Source organism: Cyrtonyx montezumae, unplaced genomic scaffold (assembly GCF_038088225.1).
Source record: "Cyrtonyx montezumae isolate F1298 unplaced genomic scaffold, pur_monq_1.0 scaffold_7, whole genome shotgun sequence".
In the NCBI taxonomy this organism is placed as follows: Eukaryota; Metazoa; Chordata; class Aves; order Galliformes; family Odontophoridae; genus Cyrtonyx; species Cyrtonyx montezumae.
Window position 1 is genome coordinate 13,994,679 of NW_027072078.1, and position 25,542 is coordinate 14,020,220.

Consider the following 25,542-nt stretch of genomic DNA (forward strand, 5'->3'; position numbering starts at 1 on the left):
AAACAAAAAATGAAGAAAAACATCAAAATACAAGACTAGTCCAACATGGTACCAAGACTGTCAAGGTGTGGTGGTGCTCTTGAGCATAATGCGCCCACAATCCAAGAGGAATATGAACACGAGTGATGCATAATATAAGACACAGAAAGTGCAAATCACCTTTGAGTCACTTCAGTAACTCAAACATAAATCCTTTTTTGTGCCAGTTCACATAAAAAACACAGGGCTTTTGAATTATATAAATATTTTTGTAATTCCAGTATCCAGAAGATCCAACTGAAAATGAGTGCATACAAGTTGACACTAGATTAATGAAAGCTGTGCTCTGTGAAAGGACCTTAGAAAAAACTATCAGTGTCTACTCTCTGGATTATTGCAAGATAATTTGAAAAAGGCATTAATGTTTCCTTTCAACCCAGCTAAATTCTGTAAGCAGAAGCCTACTGTTGTACAGAAGACTACTGAAGTGCCTCACGATAATGACATGTTCATGTACATGTACAGTCGACTTATATATCATTTTGTTGGTTTTCTTTTAAATTTTTTTACTAACATTCATATTATTCGTTCACTTAATTTTCAATAAATTAATACATGTTGAAGTATATGACATTTAGTATATGATATTTTCTATGAAGAAAGTCCCACCATAAAGCAAATGTCAAAATGCATATACCAGAGGGAAAACAACAACAATGAACAACAGCAAAAACACCACAGGACTGTATTTGTAATTAATCTTGTTTTGAATGAAGTTCAGATCAAAATAATATCTATTAAAAATGGAAACCTGAAAAGGAATACACAAACTTATTTTCCATTCGTCGGTGTTATGTTGCCTTTACTGTACTAAAATACAGAACTGTACTAAATACAGAAGGCAAGTCATTGCTTACTAGTAGGTGATGGTATTTAGACACGTAATGCTGAGCAAAACAAGTGCAGCACACCGCAATGCCAGTAGAGGGTAGTGATGAGCAAACCAAATCCAGAAGCGTCTTTAACAGAAATGAAAATTTGGCCATTGATGCAGTGCAGTTCTGGGAAAGCTGTATACATTCTGACCTGGCGTGATAAATAGTGGAAAATTTTCTTTTTAATTCATGGGCTGAGTAATTTTCTGAAAGTACAGTTGAGATTCATTTCACATTTATAGCTATGATATAGCATATCACTATTCACATAGATAGCTATGACAGTAACTCACTGAGAATAAGCCTCACTATTGTACCTCTAAACAAATGGGCTGTTTTTTTTTCTTTTTCCATATACGTTCTTGTTTGCCTCCGAGTAGGAAAATCCTGCAGCTTGTCCTGTTAAGTGGCCAGACAAACCCAAAAGATTTGGCCCTGTCTTGTGCTTTCCAGCTTTTTCAACTGTATGGCACTGAGGCCGTGTTCCTTTCAGACAGATCCAATCTTTTTTGAAGCTGAGCAGTCCAGCAATCACAGCATTCCTTCTTAGCCCACAAGGACTTCTCCAGAGAAAGGCAGCGCAGCACGCACCCATCGGATTCGCAGAAGCCAGTAAGCGTTCAGCACGAGACAGCAGAAGGCGCATCCCCGCACCGTGCTCCGCACCGTGCCCCTCCCCCGGCCCCGGTCCGTCATCCCCGCGCTCCCGCGCGGCCCTCCGCCCTGCCAGCGAGGCACGTGTGTCGTGTCCAATCGCGGAGAGGAGAACTCCGCGTCTTTCTCTTCTGATTGGCTTGCGGCTGCCCAGAGGGGCGGGACTAAGCGTTACGCGCTCCTTCCTGTTTGGAGCGGCGAGGTGCGGGCGCTGTCCCAGCGGCCCGCGCGGGGCGGGGCGCGGCCATGTTGTCTCCGCGGCTGAAAGAGGCTGGCGGCCGCTCTTCTCCCGGTGCTGAGCCGAGCCAGTGCTCTCCTGCGGCCCGCGAGCCGAGCGGCGGCCCCGCCATGGAGGAGAACGGCGGATTCCGGCTGTCGGCCGAGTGCCTGGACGAGCCGCCCAACAGCCGCGTTTTCGTGGTGCTGGGCAAGGACGCGGGCGAGGCGCTGATTCGGGAGCGCTTCGCCCCGTTCGGGGACATCCAGAACATCTGGCTGCTGCGCGACAAGCGCACCAACGAGTCCCGCGGCATCGCCTTCATCAAGTTCGCCCGCAGCTCGCAGGCGTGCCGGGCCATGGAGGAGATGCACGGCCGCAGCCTGGCCCCCGACACCAAGCCCATCAAGGTAGTGCGCGAGGGCCGCGGCCCGGAATAGGAACTAATTTGAACACTGAGAAGACCCCATGAGCTTTACAATGGGATGGAGATAAGCACTTAGCGAAACCTTTTCTGAAGAATTTGCTGTTAGAAATCGGGAGATCTGAGCTGTATTCCTTACTATCTCTGCATGACCCTTAGGAAAGTAGTTCCAGAATTCAGCTGCTGCTGTCGCACGAGGAGTTTGTTTTGGAGCTTGTGCCTGTTTTTAGGGTTGTTTTCTATTTTTTTTTCCTTTCCTGAAAGTTTTTTGTTTAGGAAATTAAGATATTCTCAACTATAGGTCTGAGAAGCTATGCTCAAGTGAGTGCTGCCTGCAGGCTTTGGCCCAACTGAGCTGTAACTGCAGTAGTAAACTAAAGCTCCCAGTTCCGCCCTGATGTCCCAATTGTTTGTTTGAGATTGAGTTTGTGCCCTTTTTTTATTACTTCTTGTTAAGACTTCTATACCATGGCCGGCTGCTTCCAGGAAAGCATCTGTAGCTGCATCAGATTCCCTTTGTGGCACTGGTGGTGTTTCTGGGCAGAGCTTTAATATTTCTCACCATGCTACATTATCCTCAGTGGGAACTTAGCACTGTCCTGCTTGAGAAACCATTTTGAGTGTACTGTGCTTACACATTTTTTTCTTGCAGGTGCACTTGTGATCAGTGATATTCTTTTTTCTCACTTGGAAAGCATGTAATATGAATGATAGATTTGTTTAAATACCGACTTTGTATATAGCTCAGGTTTTTTTTTTTTAAGTAATTAATATCTGTGTAACTTTTGTTAGGTATTTATTGCACAGTCACGAGCTTCTGGAAGCCACCGAGATGTCGAAGATGAGGAGCTCACACGAATCTTTGTTATGATACCAAAGACGTATACAGAGGAAGATCTGCGTGAGAAGTTTAAGGTGCTGATTCATTGCTTGCTGAGGATTTTTAACTAGCTTTTTTTCTTAATTTCTCAGAGGAACTTAAAGCATCAAACGTTAATGCATTTTTCAAATACTGTGAATTAATATGTTTCTTAATTGTTCTAGATGTACGGGGACATTGAATATTGCAGCATTATTAAGAACAAGACTACTGGAGAAAGTAAAGGTTTGGGCTATGTGAGGTACTTAAAACCATCGCAGGCTGCCCGAGCAATTGAGGAGTGTGATCGAAGTAAGAAGCTAATTCAACTTATTACAGTTTTTCGCAATAAACACATGCCATCATTAATATATCATTAATATTTAGCTTTATTTGTGGGTACATTATTTATGGTGTGTACACATCTTCAGACAAACGTTATATTGCAAATGAAAACATTTATTAGGTATTAATCTAATTTAGATTTCATTCACAAGACAATCTCATTTTTAGGTATTTCTGGGAGTATGTTTTTAATAAAATGTGAATTACATATAAAATGTATAACAATGTATTTTGTAATCCATATAATTCAGTTGTGATTACGTTTACTTAAGAACAAATTCAGGTTAATTTAAGTGTTTTTTTTTTCCCTTCCCCCTCGCCCAATTTAATGTCAGAATTAATATGTTGCAGGAACAAATACTTTGTCCTCTTTATGATCAACCTTTTGTCATTTATGCCCTTGTACCAAGCAGTTGTTAAGGAATTAGAGTAAGTCCAGTGGAGGTCTGCTAAAGTGCATGATTCATGAGGAAAGGGCTCAGTGTTTGGGCCTCCTCAGCCAGTAGAAGAGAAGCTTTTGGTGTAACTTAGTTTTTCAGTTCAGCCTCCTTTACTTAGTATTAAACACTTCGGCATTCAGGTCTAGGGTTTTTGTTGTTTTTTCTTTTTGTTGTGGGGGAGTTTTTTATTGTTTTTAGTTTAAGTAATATCTGTGGTTTATCATAAGAGTTCTGAACGATTGTTATCCCTATACCAGAATACTCACAGAAATGAGAGAGTTTTATTAGGAGTTGAATTTTATTTCCTCTTATTTGAGTTGGATTAGGTGCCCTAAGACTTAATACCTAAACTATGGATAAACAGAACCTAGATCAGCAAAAAACGTCTGTGAATGGCTGTTACAGTTCTGTGAAAGTTCAACTGATTGCCTCTGTAGCATCTCCAAGTCCTGCCGAGTATCATAGAATGGTTGATGTTGGAAGGGACTTCTGGAGTTTGTCTTGTTTGGACATGCTTCCAGACAGCTTTGTTTATCTCTTGGGCATATTCTTGGGTATATCCTTGGTCTTTTTAGGTTCTAGTCCTTGGTCACTCTCGGAGCAAGCAGGCTCACTTGCACTTAGCATGTTCCACATACAATACATTGACAAATTAACTTCTACATCATTTATTATGCCAACTTGCAAGAGTTACACATTCATGAGGGCACTTGGTGGTTTTTCTGAATAAAGTGTTTTTAAATGAAGTATTTACAGAATGCATATCTGTTCAGAAATATTTAAAATATGCTGAGATGTTGCAGTATTTCTAATGGTTTCTTTCAGGCTATCGGGCCATTTTGGCTGAACCTAAAAATAAGTCAACTGAGTCTTTTGAACATGAATATTATAGCAATAATGCAAGGCAAGAACCAAGAGGAACTGTATTTCCATTTTGTAAGTCACAGGTTTTTTTAACTGAAATTTATTTGTAATCTAATTGCAGTCTAAGTGTAATTTGGAAGAAGGCAGTCTAGAAGAAGCGTAGTTTAACAACTAGTAGATTAAATTTTTGACTTAGAAATGAGTTGGGTATTTCATTTCTTATGATTACGGCATGTTTTGGTCGTGTTGCCTGATTATTACAAGACCTGTGTTCCTGAAATATGCAGATTAATTTTTGTATATACTGCACTTACATTGCTTCTAAAATATGAATTTAAAAAAGTGTGAATTAAAGGCTTACTTAATGTAATGAATTTGATTGTTTATTTTTATGTATATTCTTGAGGTGCTCAACCAGAGTTTTGTAGTTTTGAAAAAAATGAGAACAGAATTCAGGAATCAGTCTCCAAACGTCTGTCAGTGGCATCACGACTTCCTTTTATCCAAGAGCAGCTCTTTGCCCTCTTTGATCTAGTCCCAGGACTAGAGTACTGTGATGTTCAGCGAGATCCTCATACTAATAATGGTAAGTAAAATTATAAAAATATTCTGTGCAGAGAACGTTTCTTGATTGTACCTCAGTTCATTGTATCGCAAATTACAGTAGTTCTGAGAAATAACTTCTTTTCCATGTATCAGTGATTAGTGGTATCATTGCATAAGATTAAAAAAAAATCAATTTTGGCTGACCCTTTGTTTCCAAGAAAAACGTTTAAGTAATTATATTAAAGGCTAATAGAATCACAGAAAGGACATAATCAAATCCTTGAGAATTATTGTTTTGGTAAAGTGAGGTTAATAGTTCTGGACATAATGGAAGGGGGAAAAGAAATAACCTGAAATATAGGCATCTAGTTTTAATGTCCTATAAGCAGATAATTTGAGTTCTTGAAGTAGATGTGTGTAAATGTGTGTAAAAGCTGACATGAATAAATTATATGTAATATTGCAAAACAAAGATTTTCTTAATATTTGAAGAATTGTCTTGGTTTCAGTATTCTTCTTTTCCCATAGATGCTTAAAGCATAAGGAGCACTGCACTGTGTGGAATGGAAATGATTTAAGTTATGTTGTAACTTTACAATACTTGGTACTCACTGCTGTTGGAATAATTACATTTTATGATGATCCCTCTAACTGGGGGTTAGGGAAGAAGACATTCTTTATGTTGCTGTATTATGAGCTTTTCAGATACAAACACAGCCAGTCTGTCACTATTTAATTTAACAAGAGTTTACTTCACAAATACTATTGATGTTACTAGTGAGGAATGTACTGTCATAAAGAGATGTAGGAATTTTGTAGCATTCATGACTAATGTGTAGTTTGATCCTACTTCTTTATGTGAGTGTATCTCGTTCTTAAGATTTACTTGTACAGCACTGGAACTGTGTGTTTTCTTTGTAGGTTATGCTGTGATTCAGTACAGTACTGTTGCATCAGCTATATATGCCAAGTATAAGCTACATGGGTTTGAGTATCCTCCTGGAAATAGATTAACTGTCATTTTTCTAGAAGATGGGAATGATAGTTCAGAGTAAGTACCAATACACAGAAAAACTGGGAAGTTTTTATTGTGGAGAAGAAAACTATTATTTATTATTTAACTATAAGAGGGTACAGCAGTGTTAACTAAAATAGTTTCACACTTGAAGATAATTTTTTTCTGAAATCTAGGTGTTAAGGTGTGTTGGGTTTTTTTGAAGTTGAGAGTGAATATCTTGAAACTCATTTTAATTTTTGTTCAAATTAATATATATGCCTGAGATACGTTATAAAATCTTGAATTTGCCAAGTATCCTTAAAGGTCCCTGTCATACGTCATGTGTTCTTGAGGCTTTGTATTAAAAGCAGATATTGCTTACTTGATCTCTTGGCAGTGTTTGCAATACTGCAAACAGTAGCTTTGTGAAAAACATGGGCAGAAAAAAGCTGAGGATCTGATTTCTGATTTCTGCACTTGTATAAGGATTTTCAGGTTTTACTTTAAACCATATCTAACGTGATTCTGTGATTGAATGCTAGTTAGAAGAGGAAGTGATCTGCGTGCTTTTCTGTAGTGAATACTTTAGATTACTTTAGGAAAGAAGTTAAGCTGTTGGAGGCATCAAAACTGTTCTGGGTTACAGAGGGGAAAAAAATGTATAGAGAGACAATGGGGAATTTACTACAGAAGTGTTATTCCTGATGTAAACTTGAAGATTACTTGCAAATGTCTTTCTTGCAAATGTTTTCTTTCACTCTTCAACACTTTCGATGATTTCATGGCCTTAAAACATAGGCTCTGAATCTGTGTAAATGTGCAATTGCTTTTCATGTCCCCCATTAGAACAAAGGAAAAAAATACTGGAGAGATGGAAATGAACTTCTAATTCAGAACACCATTCTGAATTGAATCCCTGTGTTCTTCTAAGAAAAGAGTGAAACCTTTCTCTGTTCTGCCACCTTGGCGCCTTTCACATAAAGTTGAGGGTTCTGTTTATGTTTCTTTTTTGTTATAATATTGGAAAAAGAAAGGGAGTTTTGTATCTATGTAGAATCGAGTGTTTTCACTGAGTTTCATGTATGTTTTCCGATTAAATGTCTTGCAAGCCCCATTTTTAATCTACTTGAGCTTGCAGATTTAAAAAAATCTTAATGTGAGTTCTAGAAAGGTCTATTTTCTTCTTGTTGAAGTTAACTGTAATGTAGTTATTTCTATAAAACAATTTTCTATTGCTTCTTGCAGCCTCATCAGAAAAATGGCAACACAACTGGTAACAGCACATATGACCTCTGTGTTACGGAATAACAATACAATTGTCCAGCCATATAGGGCACCTCCTGTAAGTTGATGGATGCTGCTAGTAGTCTGATTTAAAGAACCCCAGATATGTCAGTAAAGAGCACTGTTCACTTTCTTCTGTAATAGCTTTACATGCTATGTCTTTAAGAAGTATCTCTGGTTGGTTTGTGTGTTTTTTTTTTTTGTTCCTTCTAAGTATATCTGTCCATGTTTGAGTTTAGCGTTATTTCTTTCATTAAATAAGATAACGAATAGGCTCTAACAGTTAATTTTAATCTTATTTTTGTCCTGTGTTAGGAGCGAACAAGATACTATTTTTTTTACCCTAAGAATCGAGTTATAGTTGGTTTTGTTTTTTTTTTCGCCTGTTTCAGCCAGCATTTGGAGGAACCCCTGGCTCACAGTTACTTCAACCTCAAACTGATGCTATGCTTCCACCACCCAAAAAAAAAGTTCCACCTGATACTTCTGTGAAGGAAAGGCTTTTCGTACTTTTTCATCCTCATGCTTTACCTGTGACTGTAATGGAGGATATTTTCTGGTAAGGTTTTATATATGGATAAAGTGCCTCTTGTAGCCATGGAATACTTGAAATAATTGCTGAAAATAAAATAAAGATTTCCATCAGGAGCACTCATTCTGAGAAATAATAAGGAAGGATCAATAAATAAAAGCTTCTTTTGAAACAGATGCGTAGTGGAATACCAGTGCTGTAGGTTTATAGTGATTAATGTAACCAGTAGTGAAATGGCTAGTCTCAAAAATTATTGAACCAAGAGCATAGTACTTCCTTTTCTTGTAGCTTAAATAATTTGTCACTTCCTTGTACCATAGGTACAAATCTAATTCCTTATGATAATCTTGGTATTGAAGTATTTGAATAAATTTCCTTGTTAACTTAAGGAGGGTGAGCTTAGGGAGGTTTTTTTCCAAATAGGTTTTGGTGGTTTGCATCTTATTGATGCTGTTTCAGTAGTCTATTAAGACTTTGTTTTTCATATGAAAGTAGCACAAAGTGACAATTCTTGCCATTTTAAAATCAAATCCACAGTTCAGTTCTTCTTCAGTGGTTTGCTTTCTTATTTTTACTACGCTCTTGAAGAAGAGTATATTTCCCTGTTCTGATAGCTGGTGTTTCTAGTGATTATCTGGAGAAACATAATATTTTCAAAGCCAAGGATGGAAAACAAAACGATATGCACTGCTGTTAGAGTTCTGAAAACATATCTGTATGCACTGGATTTTTTAAACATGATTCTGGAGAACAAAAAGGCGTATTTTCTAGTCTTGGCGCTTGTATAATTTCAGTTTGGATGAAGTATACTTTCACTTCTGACTTTCTAAGGATCTGTGTAGGAACCTCCCAATCTGAATTGCCGCGGATGCTGTTGCAATTGTCTGGTGTTTTATTTGAGGTGGATGAGTTTGTTTAGTATTTACTGTGTGTGACATTAAATAGTGTTGCTTCATATATTCTTCCAGGGTCATTAACACTTGTGGTTCTATTGTAATATTTCATGAAAAAGGTTGCCTATAGACTCTTGGGCTTATGTCTGTCCTTGAGTGGAATTCTAGGGAGGGGAAATGAAAACTAGGAGTTTTCAGGGAGGATAACACAGGATAATATAGCATATGTGTGAGACTGTAGAATTTGCAGCTACTGAATTCCATATAGATGAGGTCGGTGTCAGTGCTGCAGAAAAACCCATTAACTCTTTTGTTGCTGTTCTTTTTTTTTTTTCAGTCGTTTTGGAAACTTAATAAAAGTTTACCTTGTGGCTGGAAAAAATGTGGGCTATGCAAAATTTGCAGACAGAGCAAGTGCCAGTGAGGCCATAACTGCGTTACATGGCAAGATTGTGAATGGTGTCAGACTTAAAGTAAGGTTGGCAGACTCCCCCACGGAAGAATCTAACAAACGTCAGAGAACCTACTAAGTAGGTGAGTACCCAGTCTGTGTGGTTGCTTAAGCTAAAGTTCTGCTATTTGAAATAGCAAAGTGTTTTGAAGTTTGTTGTGTTAAAATTTAAATTTCGAGTCAGTTGATAGCTAGAAGTAGATTTAACTTATGGGGTGCATGTGTATGTGTGTTTATGGTGTGTGTGTGTATATATATATATAGGCTCATATACACACACTTTGCTTTTAGTAAAGAAATCTTTATTTTTGTAATGTTTCTATGAATATGAAAGTTGATTAACATCTGGATATTCACAGAAACATTCACATTATGTACATAAAAGTATCAGATCTAACTAATTAATAGAGTATTGGAAAAATAAACATTGTGGCTGAGATCACTTTGTGTGTCTTTCTTTCATTACACATACCCTGAGTGTGGTGTTAGGTAAGGATGTGGAGATGAGCCCTGGGGGAAGGATAGATGAAGAAAGGGGTAAATAAAATGGTTGTGGCATTGTTGCCAAGTGAAAACTAAGAGGTTTGTTAACTTGGGAAATCTGGGCTCTCAAAAATCAGTGCAGAATGTGTGATATGTATGTTTTAAGTAGTAAGTCTAAATGTTTTAGTTAATGATGTGGCCAATAAAAAGTGTCAGAGCTCTTATGGGGAGGTTGTACAAACTTCAGGAGCCAAGACTTACTTGTTCTTATATAAATTTGAATCAAACCAATGTTTATATTTTTTTCCATTAGTCAGGCTATTTCCAAAAGAAGAGTATGGTTCTGAATTCATATATATATATTTATATATACATTCATTCATAAATTTATATATATATATTTATATACTAAATCATATATATGACTTTAAGAGGGGAGAAAAATCTGTCTGCTTGGAATTAGAGCTAAAACTCTTAAACTTTTAAGAATTGTCAGTTCTGGTGAATGTAACTTGTACCCATGTTTTTGTCTTTATTTACAAAGCTTTTTTTCTTAAATGGGTTTTTTTGAACTTCTAGTAATAAAAGACCAAAACATTCTGTCATTACAGGGAAAGCTAAGATTTGAAGCATAATGTAGTATCAATTGCTTTGATTGGAAGAAAACTAATTTTACTATAGAAGTAAAGATAAGAGAAACATCCGAAGTTAGTAATAAACCTCAGAAAGCATTAATTCCTCCAAAAAAAAAAAAACCCAAAACAAATAATAATAACTGTAGTTGTTTCCTGAGTGAAAATGACATGCCTATTACTTGTAAGATAGGCTTTCTGGAAAGTAGTGAGTGAAAGTGATTTAGAGTTTCCAGGTAATTAACAGCTTGGTGTATGTATAGCAGCTGAAGTAATGCTATAGTAGAGTTGAGAGAACTTTTGGATTTGAGAAATTCCTGGTTATAAAAGGAGGGGATACTACTGCTGGAGAAAGTATTACTGTTCATGTTTTAAATGTTATCTAACAGTCTGAATAAGAAAATAGACCAAGGGATTATTTATAGTCTAAAACCTGAGTTTAGAAGAACTGAGTCTGAAGGCATGGCCAGATCTTAATCTATAAATGTGCTCAAGTAAGCAAAGAGAAGAGGTTGTGTGTGGTTTTGAATCACATTTTGTAGTGAAAGTACATAGCTTCCTGAAGTAAGAAGCTGGTCTCAGGCATATTCACCTGCTATGGGGAGTATAGAGAGACTGCTGTGGTAGGGGGGTTGGACTTTGATCTCAGGAGGTCGGACTTCATTAGTGTTTTATACTGTACTGCAATACCAAAGAATGGTTGGGAATCTGCCATAGATGCAACAGATGAAGAGTGGGTACAGGGTGGAAGATGTTGGTTATCACTTCAAAACAGTGAACTTGTATTGGCTGCAGAAGCTACTTTGTCCACTGTTTTAATTCGGGGAGTTGGGAAATCAGGTGATTAGCTCTACTAACCTGTTTTTACTTGAATTTGTTTTGTTGTTACTAAAACAAAATCATTGTCGTACTGTGTATTTTGCATAACACCACATATGTCAAAAGCCAAAGAAAGAATGCACTGGATTTGCGAGTTCACTGTTGATAAAGGTTACTGAGACAACTGAAAGGAGTACTTGGCAGCCTTCTTAATGTTATGGGAAATGTTTACAAACAGAAACTCAGAAAATGCCTCTTGCACAAATGCCTGAATTGACTTGCATTTGTTTTTATTTAGTTAAATCTTTTTTTTTTAATAAACTTGAAGTTGTGTACTCATGATAATCTACTGCTGTGGAAAAATATTTTAAAGTGGTAACTATATGCTAGTTAAAACATAAAGCAAAGTTTAAGGTTTTTTTATCAGCAGTATACTGTAGAATTGCTGGCTTTCACTCACTGCTCAAAGTTAGAATTTAAAAAAAGCACGTGTGATACTTAATATTCTTCTGAATGTTTTAGAAACTTTTGTCACTCAGTTGTAACACAAATAGATACGTTGCTTTTTGATACTATGTTTGTACTTGTGTTTTTTCTACAGAAACTAGATAATGACATGACCCTGGACTGACTGACTGACTGAAAACGTGACTAAGACATGGTTCCTGGGGACACTGACATCTTTTTCTTTTCTTTTTCCCTTTTGAATTGTTACGCTGTTGATATCATGCTTTCTGTTTTTAAAAAGTGTGGACATGCAGTTTTAAAAGAGTCTAGCAATTTTGAAATTGTATACTGGTGGCTGTTCATGTAGAATCCTGTTGTCTTGTATTCCAGAAATAAATCCCTTGTTCTAAATTAAGTTGTTCAAACGTGGAAATTGCAGTGATGGGAGTCAGGTTTCTGTGACGTGACCTGGTTATTTGATAACAGTTCAAATTGTAACTACTTTATAAAGAAGGCATTCCAGTGGTCAGGATGAAGTAGAGCAGCAAATGAAAAGAAGGAACTGTTTCAGAAACTACTAACGTATCTGGGAGTATTAAGTCAGGTTGGATAGAGAAGCTGTACTCATGAAAGTGATTCAAGTACAGTGTTAAATAATTCACTGACTTGGGCCAGAAGTATCTGTTGTACGTTATATGCTGTTCCTTGTAAGGGACATTTGACTGTGGGCGATACTGTCCAAGCTGCTTGCATTTATCATTTTCTTGACACACTGTTATTGCATCTACAAGGCAGTTAAGAGTCTCCTGGGATGCTTTCTCCTTGTTTGTTTCTTTTTTTTACCCCTGCCTTTCATTTATCTTCTTGAGAAGCTTTCTATTGAATACACTGTTCAAGAATTGGACAGTAAAACAACAATTTAGTATTTAAGATTAAGATGGTTTGAGTAATGCTGAAGAGTGAACAAAGTTAATTTGAAATAAGTACTTGTAACGATAATTGTCAAGTACCAAATAATTGGAAAAATATGTTGGTTATTAAATGTTTATGGATAAACCTGATAAATTTGAACTGCATGCACACTGGTGTACAAGTATGCTCTTTGATGTACCTTGCTTCCAACCCCTCCCATGCTGATCCCTTGATCCTCAAATGGGGAAGAATGGCTGAGCATCTGCAACTTCTTCTGTCACTGAGCACCTTCAGAAAGATGTGCTTTCAAAAAATCCCTACCCTGCAGGTGGGTGAGAATGTAGTTCCGTGAGTAATCTTCCTGGGAAGAATTTATCATTTGTTTTCATGGAGTTCAGAGAGCTGCAGCATGGTTCTACTCTTTACGGTCTTTATTGCTTTCTCAGTCTCCCATACTCTTTCCAAGGCAGCTCGTTTTTGATAAGGGATCTTTCCAGCCTTCCACGTGGTGCTCCAAGCCCCTGACGTTACCAAATCCAAATAGTCAATGTGCAGAAGCTCAGTGTCTTTTAAGTGATATTTTTGTCTCTTAAGTTATGCTTTTAGATGTGGCAGATAGCCTCTTTTTCTTGTTTTCTTTGTACTTCAAAGACTAGAAGGAATTAAGGTGTTGATAAATATCTCCAACTGAGTTGAGGACAGAATACTTTTTTGATATTTCTCTGCTCATTTACAGCATCACAAGGCAAATACCTATGAAAACAACTGCTCTGTCGGGGTTGCTTGAAGGGGGGATGTGAAGGTGTGAGAAGCAGAAGAAGAGTTTGATACAGTATTTTTAATTGAAAACCATAGTTACTTAAAACATAACTCTTCACCATTTGGTGCTTCGGTCAGCTGTCTAAAAATACTGCCATAATAATGATGTTCTATAGATTAGTCTTCTAGTAGTGTAATGTGAATAGATCTACTGTAAAATTAATGCAATTAGAATATTTGCAGACAGTACAAAGCAGTTTCTATGCTGCATTAATTTAAAGTGTTTAGTGAATTTTATCTTTCACAAGATGCAGGCATGTTAAGCTTTCTTTATTTCTTTTTAAAATAAATAAATTTCTTCTCTCTATACATATACCTTAGAGATGGTGGGTAAGAATGAGAGCTGTTGTTGCAGTTGGTTCAGAAATGTAAATTTTAAGGATAGTTTTTATTTAAAGTACAAAGTAATGCTATTTTTGAAGTTAAAAGAATGTTAGAATTCAAATCTGCAAACATCAGCAACTTGCAGAAAGAGGGTTGCTTAACAAACCTTGTTTAACTCTTCTTTATTCCCCAGATGTGCTATGATGCAGTCCCTGCTGACTCACCAGCAGCTGTTCTTCCCCAAAAGTACTTGTTTCATTCAGCACAAAGAATTAAATTGTCAGAACAGTGCGGTTGAAGGAGACTGTAAAATTTCTGCTTAATGTGTTGTAGACTTTACAACTCATATAACAAACAAAAGTGCTTTATGGTTAAACATGGAGAATTGCGTCTTTGGCTATGACTCTGAGACTGTGACAGGTGCTGACATTTCTCTGGAGTTCCTCTGGAGAAATCCTGCTTTTTTTTTCTTCTTCTTCCTTTTGAGTAAATGTGGAGCTTTGTTGTGTTTCCTTAGGGGAACAGTGCTGACGAGGATGCCATAGGTCAAAAATTTCTGAATTGTCAGGCAGTATCTTTGCAGACATGACTGTGCTGTGTGTGTGCACGCAGAAAGTTCAGTATTTTTGGAGAGCATGGGTTCTGCTGTGTACATATGACAGTCATCCTATCCTGTTGTTAAGCTCTGGCATGCTGCTGAATGTGCATTCTGCAGCGCATCGTTGCATCCGCAGGAATAGTCAAGTGGTGATGTTCTATGCCATTGCAAAAATGCTTGTGGTATACGCACAGAAGGTCCAGTGGCTTATTTTTTAATATTTTTATACAAGCTGGAGGCAACAGTATGCATGGTGCTACACGGGCACTGTAAATGAGCTGTTCCTTTAGGTTCAGGAGCCTTTTGCACTTTTCTGCTAACTGAATAGAAAGCTTATATATAAAATGTAGAAACGTTTGCTCAAAGCAGACAATTTGGAACAGATTTGTGTTTGAAAAGGTGTCTAAAGCATAGTATAGTGATGCACATGTAATTTAGGTGCACCTGTAATCTTGTTGGTATGGTGAGAATGTCTTTGCAGACAGTAGGAAAAAAGTCGTCCTCCAGTTGTTCTTTTTGATGAGCTGCTGCTCCATCAGGATCTGTAGTCTTAAGGTGGTGCTGAAGTTCCTGTTTGTTTAGCTGATGTTAACATTCTCTGGGAGTATAAGTACTCTGTAAAAAAATCAAGTGATGGCTGTCTGACCTTGCCCACCCAAGATGTGAAAAAGAATTAACTGTTAAGTGATCTGAACAGCCGCTTGCCAGAGCCTTTGGCCTATGCAGAAAGGATGATGAGGCTCTTTACGAGTTGATGCAATGTTGCTATTTTCCTGTCCTTCTCACTCTTGTTACGCTTACTACCTGTCTCTGAAAGGGGAGATGAGTATCTGGGAGATCTGGAGTGCTACTTCAGGCTGTGGGGCTCCTTTGCTTGTTCGGTCAGGTCTTCCTCCAAAGGGACTCGGGCAGGTACTGGCAAGAAAGCAATTGCCTCGTTTCTGGTACTGATGCTTCGAGATGTCCTGAGAAGTAACTGCAAGCAGACAATACTTTTTTTCCTTTGGGTTGCTGGTTGCATCAGTCTCTTAGGTGACTCACATGAAGTCATTTGTAGTGTTCTGGTAACATTATTTAGAATATCCTTAAAACCAAAAGTGGTGTCTTTCCCTTAAGAGTTTAATGTCTTTCCTGGAGGCGTAGCTATACTGGTCTTTTCCAGTTTGTGTAAATAGATTGCGCTGCTTTCAAGTCAGCCAGGGCTTCAGGTTGGATACGGTATTCGTTATTTCCTGTTTAAACTGTTTTGTAGGACTGCCGCTGAGTAGCTGTCACATTGCTTTTCCAGGGCTTTTCGTCAGGAAATGGTAACTGTGCTGAGAGCGTAAGGGTTAGGTACTGGAGAAAATCTGTATAATCTGTATTGCTTTTGTTTGGCGGTTAGTGAATTGGCAAGAAGTGCTTTTCTTCCTTCTTTATTGTGCGCTGTGTTGCAGTAATGGAAATAGTGGTAAGTAGAATTTTGCATGCTTATCTGTAGATGACTTGGATTTCAGCTGTGTTCATCAGCTGCAGTTTCTGCTGGCATTTCACAGGGTTTTGTGATCCTTGTGAAAAGGAGATGATGCAGTTTTCATAGACTGTGTTAAATGATGTCCACTGGAATTTTTGTCCATTTATCGACTCATGTCTGCAGGAGCGCCTTTAGTTTGTGCAACTGTAGAAAGGTACTAATTTGTTTATGTTGCCACAGTGTCTATATTAAAGTATATCTGGTCGTTTAGAGAAACAAGGCCGTTCTCAAGAGAGCTGTGATTTGACAGCCTGACTGCAACGAGCTCCCTTTGCTGGATGTCCTAGCTGAGACCTTTTCCTCCAGTGGTTCCAAGTGGGGGGCAGAGCCCAGGCTTGCAATGCAAAGTCTGCGATGCCAGGTTACTATGTCAGTATGCAACAGTCAGAAGGAAAAAAGAACAACTGTGAAAATGGAAGCAGCTGGAGGTGAAAAAAGCACATCGTTAACGTCCAGTTTAGGAGAGCAGTGCATGTTCTCAGCGTACCACTTTTCTGAACTTTATTTGTTAAATACTTTGTCAAAGGCTCTGCTGAAGTTCCGCATGGAATGTTACATTTGAGTTGCAGTTATACTGATAAAATGTCTGCAAAACAAATTGGAGAAGAAATTCCAACTGAATGGAGGGCTAACAATACCAAGTTCACTGAATGGCACAGCAAAGGCACGGGGTCTGCAACCTTGCTGTGTAAATCCTGCTCCTTTACCAGCAGAGGTCGCTGGTCTCCTGGATGTACCTAACATGCTTAAAACTGATGCTGCTGTTGACGTTCTCTAACTCCCTTCTGAGATAATAAATTCAAATGTAGAACTTTGTAAAGAAAGGGACTGTCTTTTGTTTTCTTAGGCTGAAGGGCCCTCAGATAATTTTCAGTTTCTAACACACGGTTCAAGATCCTGTTTTGGCATTTTAATGGAGAGGACAGAATCCTCAGCGTCTTTCTGTGAATTACCTTTTAAATCTTTTTTTTCTTCAGAGTTTCTTAGGTTTTGAAATGGAAATAATCTATTTTTGCTTGTGTGAGTTTCACGTGTGTATCTGAGTATTCTAACTTGCTGCTTCAAGGGCTTTTCATACTTCCGTATAGATAGCCTGACAGTTTTAAAGAACAATGTATACAGAGCACCTCTTTATGCCATTTCTTAACTTGTTGCCATTTCTCAGTAAAAATTTTGCAGTAAAAGGTTGAGGGAGGGAATGAGTACCAGAGTGGAAATGAGAAGAAAGACAAAAAAAAAAAAAAATTAATTAAAAATTATCTGGTTTTGAGGCAACAAAATGGAAAAGAGTCTTAATTAAAGAGGAAAATCATGTTTGTGTGTGGTTTCCTAGGGGAAATCAGTTCTCTGATTGTGAAAAAACAGGGCAGTGGGAAACAAAGTCTTGAAAAACAAATCTGAAGATAGGAAAGATGATGGAGAGGGAACTGTGGTGATCCAGAAGTCAATTGCTCCTGATGTTGAGCGCTGTGATTTTGAGCCTTTTTTGTGTGGATAACTTTGTGAATGAATCACGCAGCCTTTGAGTTTTCTCTACAGCGCTTTCAGGGCTGTTTTATTCCTTTTCTTTTTTGATATACTGCACGACAACTGCACTAACTGTATGGCACACCGTATACTTCTCATACTTGATATTACTGCAGCAGGATTACACGTAAAGGCGTATCTGTTATTCAAAAACTTGCGCTTTCTGTTGAGCAATTCTACCTTGTTGGGTTACTTCTTTGTTCCTCAGTTGCACGGTGGTTCTGTGTCTTGTGGCCCTGCCTCAAGTTCATCAAACAGCTTATAGCACAAATCTGCACCAGGCGCCTCATCCACGGTTTGTGCTTTGTCAGGAACAAATACAGCAAACTCAGCTTGACTTATGGAGAGGCCTCCTGGGCCGGCCTGGTGCTTCTCTGCACTTCAAACCCTAAAGGTGCTCGCAGGCAGCTCTGGCAGTTGAAGTCATTCAAGGTGAACTGAGGCAGCTCTGTGTTGGTGACTGTGAGCTAAGAGTGATATGCTGCTGAGTGTAACACAGAGCACTCTTCAGCTGTGCCCTCTGCCCGGTTAAAAATACTTTGTGGAAGCTGTGAGGAGCAGCTGCTTGGAGGGGCGGTGGCCTTCATGGCCTTGGTGCCTCCTAGGCACTGTAAATCACAGCTTTTGAAAAGCTCTTCAGTACTGTATGATCTATGTGCCTTGCAGCTCAAAAGCACAGCCACACTCCCTATGCGTGGCTCTTTTGGCTTACTCTTGAATGGAAACAGCTATGTGAAGGAAAATAATAATGGATAGTTTATATAAACAAGTGCGAACCACAGAATTTCTCTTATCTGCCACCTTTGTAAACAGTTCAAAATTAAGTGAATGAAAGGCTCTCAAGAGGTGTCTTATTTTGAGCTTGATAATAACAAATGCTTGTATTGTGAGATTTCTACCACTAAAACCAGCTGTAACACATGCTATTTCTGGGGCTTGAAATCTATAACCTAACTCAAAGCTTTGTTGTAGCCCTCTTCTTATCCTGTTATAAATGGTACAGACACTGTAATGAGGAGACTAGTCATAGGCTGCTTGAATTTGTCTGCCATCACCTGATGGGGCTGGGAGCACAGGCCTCTAGGTCTTGTGCTGGAGTAACAGTAGCAAACTCCTTTTTATGGTGAAAGTTAGTGGTGGAGTGTGTGTGTGTGGGGGGGGGGGGGGGAGGGGGAAGGGGAAAGGTAAAGGACATTTAAGGTTGGTCAAATTGGAGATACCTGGAGATATGGATGATGCCTTCATAATGTTATATGCCAAAATGTGTTCCTCTACACTGAAGTAGATCTGTGAGCAGTTGGGAAGATCACGACTCTAGCAAAGCAGTTGCTGACAAATTGGAGGCCAAGCATAGGACTTGAAAGAGACACATCACATGCAGGAGGAAGAAGATGAATTCTTCTAGGTCCTTTCCAACCTAATGTATCTATGAATCTTTTGTAGTATACTTTGGAGTGCCTGAGACATCTGAAAACATAACTCTCGAGAAGGGGATTTACAGGCTGTAAGGCATGCCATTATAAACTGAGACCCTGTCTGTTTCTTTGTGAATCTGTCTCCCTATTTGTTTTCTGCCAAGATTTTTTTCTCATTTAGGATGAGCTTCAATTCTATCATGAGAAATTCTATCATGAGAACTTCAGCATTACCCTATTATGAAAAGGAATCTAGGCCGTGTATGTTACGTCAGGTTGCCATAGGAACACTTTGTTAGGTGAAAACCAACTGTCTGTAGTTTCTTCAGAAACCACTGCCTGCTGAGATGGGTGTTTCCAGGGGAAGTGAAGGGAATCTAAATGAGAGTGAAAGAGAGGTGCGCACAGATGTTGCACGATCGCTGCAGCATCTCTGCATTGTGGCAAATTCTGACATACGTTTCTGGGCTTATTTTTAGTTTGTAGATTCAGACTGCGTGACTGGCACCTTCTCTCTGCCCGCCCCTCCCTTCCCCAGATCTAGTTGTGCAGATGGAGGTACAGAAATGCTTCACGTTGGCGGTGAAGAAGTGACCGCGTCTGGTAAGAAAGTCCTGAGCTCTAGGAACCGCTGTGCATGGGAGGATTTAATTGGTAAATGAGAATTTCCCCCTTTTATTAACTCCGCTTTTCTGAAAGAAGTCAGCAAAGACAGGCATGGAAATGATTCCTTCTGGAGAAGAATATTCTCGACTAATGTGTCAGGTAATGATTCTGTTCTTTTCAAGTACAAGTACGTATGTACTGCTTGGCAAAATATGTAATTATAGATCAAGATGTTCTGAGAAGGAATTAACTCAAGTCCTCGGATTTGTTAACTGATGAAAAAAAAAGTCATTTCTTTGATGTACTTTAATATCACTGAAGGCAAGTGTGGATTCACGTTTCTGGAATTCTTTTACAGGTTTATTTTGTAAATGGAGTTGAATGTTTTTTGTTTTTCTTTCTTTGCACTTTCTTTGAGAGCAATACGATTATGACATTCATTCGAGGTTTAATGTGGCCATAGCTACAGATTAACTGCCGGCTGCTTCGTCTTCATCCTGTCATTTCTATGCTGCCTTATGGGGAAAGCGGGCTGACATAGTTATGAAATCTGTCAGCTGTGCTGCGTGCACACGGGAAGCAAGTAGAGCACAGCATATAGAAAATAGCTTTTGGATAGCAGCCTTCCTTTCACTGGTACAAGGCTTGAAAGGTAGACTAAAAAGCTCTTTCTCCTTTTTGTAATCACTAATTGCTGGAACAGTGCACAAATATTACAGTTACAGTGGCAAATGTAAGTATTCTTTGCCTGTGCAGTGTTTTCAGATTGCTAGTTAGGATTGCCTACGTTGATATTCTGCTTGGAAAAGCAGAAGGATGAAAGCTGAAACCATTCTGTGAGTGACTGCTTCTCTGCAGTATAGTTTTGGCTCTCGGTGGAGGAGCTGCTGAGGGAAAGGGATGTATGTAAGCTTTCCGGAACAAAGAGTTTGCAGCTGTTTGCTGATGCTGGGGATGTCTGCTCACCACTTTGTGAGAGGAGAAGCCAAGCAAGCACAGGAGGTGCTTCTAGAGAGATGGTCTTCTGCTTATGTTAGTTGATATTAGATACACAATGAGAAAGAAACTTCAGCATTATCGAGCTGCTTGTGAACAGGCAGGAGAGAACTGTGTCATGGTGTTTTTCACCTTGATCCTTTAAAAATTCATAAATGCGGAGCTGGACTTCTTATTAAGAATGTCAGCAGTACCTTTTTATCGGAAGTGCGTACAAATAGTCATCATAAGGGGCACTAGAAAATTTGAATACGGTCAGTGCAAGACGTAGCACATCTCTGTGTTGTCCTTTGTGCGTCTGGTGGACTATCCAAATAAAGATGTTTTCTAATGGGAGCTTTAAAGAGTTCTTCAGCCGCTTAATTTAATTGGGTATGGAAATTAAAAGCAGGCACACGGCTGCCTGTCACACTGTAATTCCTCGGGTCAGTGAATTGTTGTCTCTTTACTGGACTGTATGTGGGTGTGTGTATGTATGAGGAAGTCCCTTCTAGTTTGTTTACCTCCCGAGTCAGAACAGTTGCTCAAATAGCCCTGTTGTCATGAAGGAAGATCTGATAATGCTGCTGGAATGTGATTGGTACAAAAAAGCCCTCCACCCATCATTTTCCAAAAGACACAGTGAAAGGCTTACTTGTTGCTGCTGACAGTTGTTAGCCATTTTATTTGCTATAGACAAAGTATGAGCCAACTCAGAGAAACAGTGACAGTATTTTTTTTTTTACACCTCCTGTCCACCAGGAGGTCCTGAGCTGACACTGCTTTTTGACAGAGCCACTCATGGGATTGCTTATCCTCAAACCAAAGGGCTTATTTCCTTCAGTGTCTTGCAGGTTTGGCCTCTTCCACTGACCAGTGTGCATTGTTTAGTTTCATCTTCTGCTGCAAGGCTTATGCTGAAAGCCATTTCTGGTGCAACCTTCTATGTGAATTTCAGTGCAGATCTAACATCTCTAGAGGGCTTCACTGAATTATCACTTGTTTTTTTATTATTTTTTATTTTTTGGGTCAAAGTTCCTACTTGAATAGTATTTCCACTTTGTATGTTTACACGTTATCAATATTCTCTTCCTATCTGGTTGGCTCACCCTTTTTTTCTGTCTTTAACCTATCATTAAATTCACTAAGAAATAGAAATTTGAAATGTTAGCACTAATTCAAACAATTGCTTAATCTTAGCAATTATCAGTGCCTCTTTCTGGGAAGTCTCTTTCAGCTTGAATCAATAAGCCACTACGAGCAAACAATAATCAGTTCAAAGCAAGAATCCTCATTTAAATATGCCACGTGCCTGATCTTGACAAATGTGCAGAAAAACACAAGTAAATACAGAGGAAATTCTCGAGGCCTGCTGTTCATCCAAGGCACCATACTAGGCAGTATTGCCTCACTGCCGACTTTGTTCCTTGCATGCAAATGGACTGCAGTGTGCAAGCTACAACCGAATCTGTGTCTGAGACAGAGATGACACAAAGGTGGTGGCAGAGCACTGGTCTGCAGTCAGCTGTTAACTGTTTCAAGAGGAATCAAGGAGTCCTTGCTTATGGAATGCAACAGAACATTCAGTGCTTTCAGAGCAAGAAGGCGACCAAATGTTGAAAGGAGAACTTTATTATTTTTTATAATGGTGGATTAAAAAGCAGAACTGAAAGCAGGTTCTAAGTATGTTTGTAAATAAAAAGCTTCTTGGTTGATTTTCGAATCACACAGAATGAAAAGTTAATTATCATCATGTTTAGTTCTCGATCGTGTTCTTTGTATGCCCTATATCAATTACAAGTATGTTCCTGTGTGGATTTTTCCCCTAACCTTGAGTCACTCTACCTAGGTGCACTCTCATACAACCATTTGCTTATGGAGAATTTGTTTGCAGAACTCTTAACTAAATATGTCTTTCTGGAGCATTGTATCATTCGATGAATTCCACTTCTTGTGAAGCCAGTGAGACTGTATGAAACAGAATTACATTCTTTCAGTACGCTGAAAGCATTCTTTTCAGTATACTGATGTTCAGTAGTTTTTGTTGATTTTTTTTTTTTCAAGCGCAGAGTAATTTTTGGTAGCATTGATGTTTTCATTTTGCAGTTACTCATTTGTCCATAGTTTGGTTATTCTTGTTTTTAATAAGAACCTTTGTGTATACTCAGTCTGCAATGTTGTCTATTATCCGTTTTCACCGTGGTTCTTATACGTGTGATTGACAGAACTCGTATTTTGATGTCCGCTTCCTTTTTTATTAGACTGCTGTAATCTTATGCAACATAATTCTATCCAGACACGGGCGCAGTTTGTTCACGACTGCGTGACATCTTTAGCCACGTGCTACTTAGATCATGGACTTCTAATGGAAAATCTGCGTGGCAACGGATCTGGATAGAAGTACAGGCACTGTAGATGATGTGCTCGTGTGACAGCTAATGGAGCTACGTGATTGCACTAGAATCTCAGACAGCATCGAGGAACAGGCCTCGCGGTGAAGAAAAACTTACAAATGTGACCCAAGCACATAGGGATGCGGTGATGTGTGCCAGAACTCATGCACGGCCTGTCAGCGAGAGCCTGAGAGCAGCGACTGGCTGGCCCATCCCAACAAGGTGCTAACTTCCGCATCTGCTTTTGTAGGGGTTCAGCCCCTTGAGCAAATTAGAGGGGGAGGGAAATGACTATAAGATGACGGTAATGAATGTAATGGCCTGACTCAATTTGCTCCCTGAAAAAAGAAGTTTAAATTAGGAGCTGTTAAGGCATTTATTACAGGATGCCTAGAACACAGGGTAAGGACCAGATAGAAGCAGAAAGCTGAAAAATAGAATTGCACGCTTACAAATTGTTATAAAAATGAAATGGGAGCCTTCACAGGTAAATAGTAAAAGCTGGACTAAAAAAAAAAAAACAAACAGAACAGGTAGCAGCATGCCTTGGGAGTACGAGAGAGGAATTAATCAGAAAAGTGAGAGAGAAAACAGTGACAGCCAAGAAGGTAACATTGTATTTAAGAGCTCCTCTCTTTCCACTGAAGAGCTACGTTTTTCCAAACATCCCAGATCTTCTCCTCCTGCACCTCTTTACTCTGTGCCAGTTAAAAAGCTTATTCTGCTTCCCTCACAGCCCGTAAAAGCTCCCCCGAAGCCTTCTGCTCCCTAATGTTGTAGTCCCCCTCCTGCCCTCAGTCTTTTCCGCTATGTTCCAGTGTTTGCAGCTGGAGAAACAGAAGGCTGTTTCTTCTCCCCTAGAATTCCAAGTTCCTCAGTGCAGGGATCTCAGCATACCTCCCTTTTCCTCTTTCTCCTTGTACTTGAAGGCAGAAAAGCAGGGTAAGTTAGGCATATGCTATCCCTTCGTGCGCTGTTAAAATGGATAGTTCTGGGCAATGTTTGGAGGAAGGCTGAGCCAAGAAATATTCAAGTGCGGTATGTTTTTTAGAAAATGTAGCCCCCTTGCTAAATAAGCCATCCAGGATTCAACACGTCTTGTGAAGCAACATCAGCACCGTGGAGGCTTTTGAGGTGTTTGGTCTGGTTCTCCGCGTGCTCATTTCTTTGTACTGCTGGTCACGTGTTCACGTTTCTGGTTCTTGGATGAATGCTGTTCTCAAACAAAAAGGATTTTGCTGCATTACTTTTGGTTCAGAACTTTTTCTGAATGCAGCCCTATGAAAAAAGTATTACATCAGTGTTTCCTAGACACTTGCTTCTGAAGGAAAGCATACTTATGTAAACAGAAGTTTGTGAAAAACAGTAATGCTGAGACTTCGTGGTTTAGTAAGAGCCTGACACCAGGCAGTCCAGATCCCTGCAGTCACAGGTGTTAGTGGGAGCTGACATGAAGATGGGGCTTAGGGCTGTGCTGCTTCTCCCTTTTTCCTGGGGACAGCCAGGGGCTACTGCAGCCTGTAGTGGAAAAAATTACAAGCCCTGGGGCTTCTCTGACTATGACCTCAGGGTTGCAGTGAATTATTTTTGTCTGTTGCCTGAGCCGTTTATTTGCTCTGTGTGGAAGAGGAGTGATATTGCATTATAAAGCAAAATACCAACAGCACTGGAGCAACCTACTCCTAATCTTAACAGTAGGAGCAGGCTGCAAAGGATTACTATAGCATATTCTCTTTTCAGATCATCGGCTGAGTATTAGGTGCCTTTCTAGGGGGGATTGGGCTTTTGCCAAACTCAAGTCTGTGGGCAACAAGCAGAAATGCTGAAATGAAATACACGTTAAGTGAGGTCACCGTAAATTAATCCCAACTCAGCACCTGAACCGAGATCCAAGATATTTCATGTGCTGGTTTTAAAATGCTGGTGGTAATAAGTTTTATATTTTTCTGTTGTTATATCTATTCTGTTACTATGTATTCTTCTTTAAAAATGGGTTTTTGTCAGTGCCCGTATCTACATTACCATAATTGATCAACAGTAAGTTAATTGAAGCTCTGCCTTAATCTTCTCCGAGGGTAGGTTTGTCTGACTTGTGGTTTTTCAGTCTGTACAGAGTATGCCAGCTTGTTTGCATCAGAAGATTCTAAAACTTAAACCGTGACTGATTTTTAAATCTACATAGTCCTACACCAAGCAGCCTACTGTTAGATGAAAGGTGAGCACGCAGCTGCCGTGCATCCACAGACAAGAAGGAAATTGCTTCCCCAGTTGTTTTGTTAGGAAAACAGAAGAGAAGTTTAGTACTGACCATAAGCTATCAAAAAAACGCATATTCGCCCTCAAGTGTCTGGCATTTGAATTTAACTGGGGCATTAAACCTTTAAATGGCTGAAAATAGGTCGTGAAAGCGGCTTTGGGAGCTTCAAGTCACCAGCTTTCTCTGTGTGCTTTTGGAGATTTTGTTTGTGATGCTTCTGCTTAAAATGCTCCTTGTTGTCATTGATGTGTCCATCAGGTCACCTCAGAGGCTTTTCATCAGGCGGGGTTCCACTAATTCAGAGATTTACCTGAGAGGGAAATACAGCAACAGACGAAACCTGCAGTATATTTACTTCCCACATGCAAGAGTTAGAAGTATGTGAGTCAGCGTTCTGTCACG

General features: G+C 39.2%; 1 protein-coding gene across 3 annotated transcripts; it reads left to right on the forward strand.

Moving 5' to 3' along the window:
• The first annotated feature begins 1,814 nt into the window (after positions 1-1,814).
• On the forward strand, positions 1,815-25,521 carry RBM45 (RNA binding motif protein 45). Of its 3 annotated transcripts, XR_010623043.1 has the most exons (11): positions 1,815-2,195; positions 3,002-3,124; positions 3,254-3,380; positions 4,679-4,789; positions 5,124-5,303; positions 6,185-6,314; positions 7,506-7,602; positions 7,937-8,103; positions 9,307-9,503; positions 24,988-25,098; positions 25,399-25,521. XR_010623043.1 is itself a non-coding variant. In XM_065750291.1 (10 exons), exons 1-9 carry the CDS (start codon positions 1,815-1,817, stop codon positions 9,497-9,499), a joined length of 1,509 nt encoding a protein of 502 aa, XP_065606363.1. In that variant the 3' UTR covers positions 9,500-9,503; positions 25,399-25,521. The 3 variants fall into 3 exon arrangements, 2 of the variants coding, with proteins under 2 accessions (XP_065606363.1, XP_065606361.1); XM_065750291.1 differs by lacking the exon at positions 24,988-25,098; XM_065750289.1 differs by lacking the exons at positions 24,988-25,098; positions 25,399-25,521 and adding an exon at positions 11,956-12,212.
• Positions 25,522-25,542: the final 21 nt, after the last annotated feature.

Coding starts and splice junctions, on each gene's coding strand:
- RBM45 (XM_065750291.1), top strand. CDS start 1,815: ATGTTGTCTCCGCGGCTGAAAGAGGCTGGCGGCCGCTCTTCTCCCGGT. Junction 3,381..4,678: donor AATTGAGGAGTGTGATCGAA/GTAAGAAGCTAA, acceptor GGTTTCTTTCAG/GCTATCGGGCCATTTTGGCT. Junction 6,315..7,505: donor GATGGGAATGATAGTTCAGA/GTAAGTACCAAT, acceptor TGCTTCTTGCAG/CCTCATCAGAAAAATGGCAA.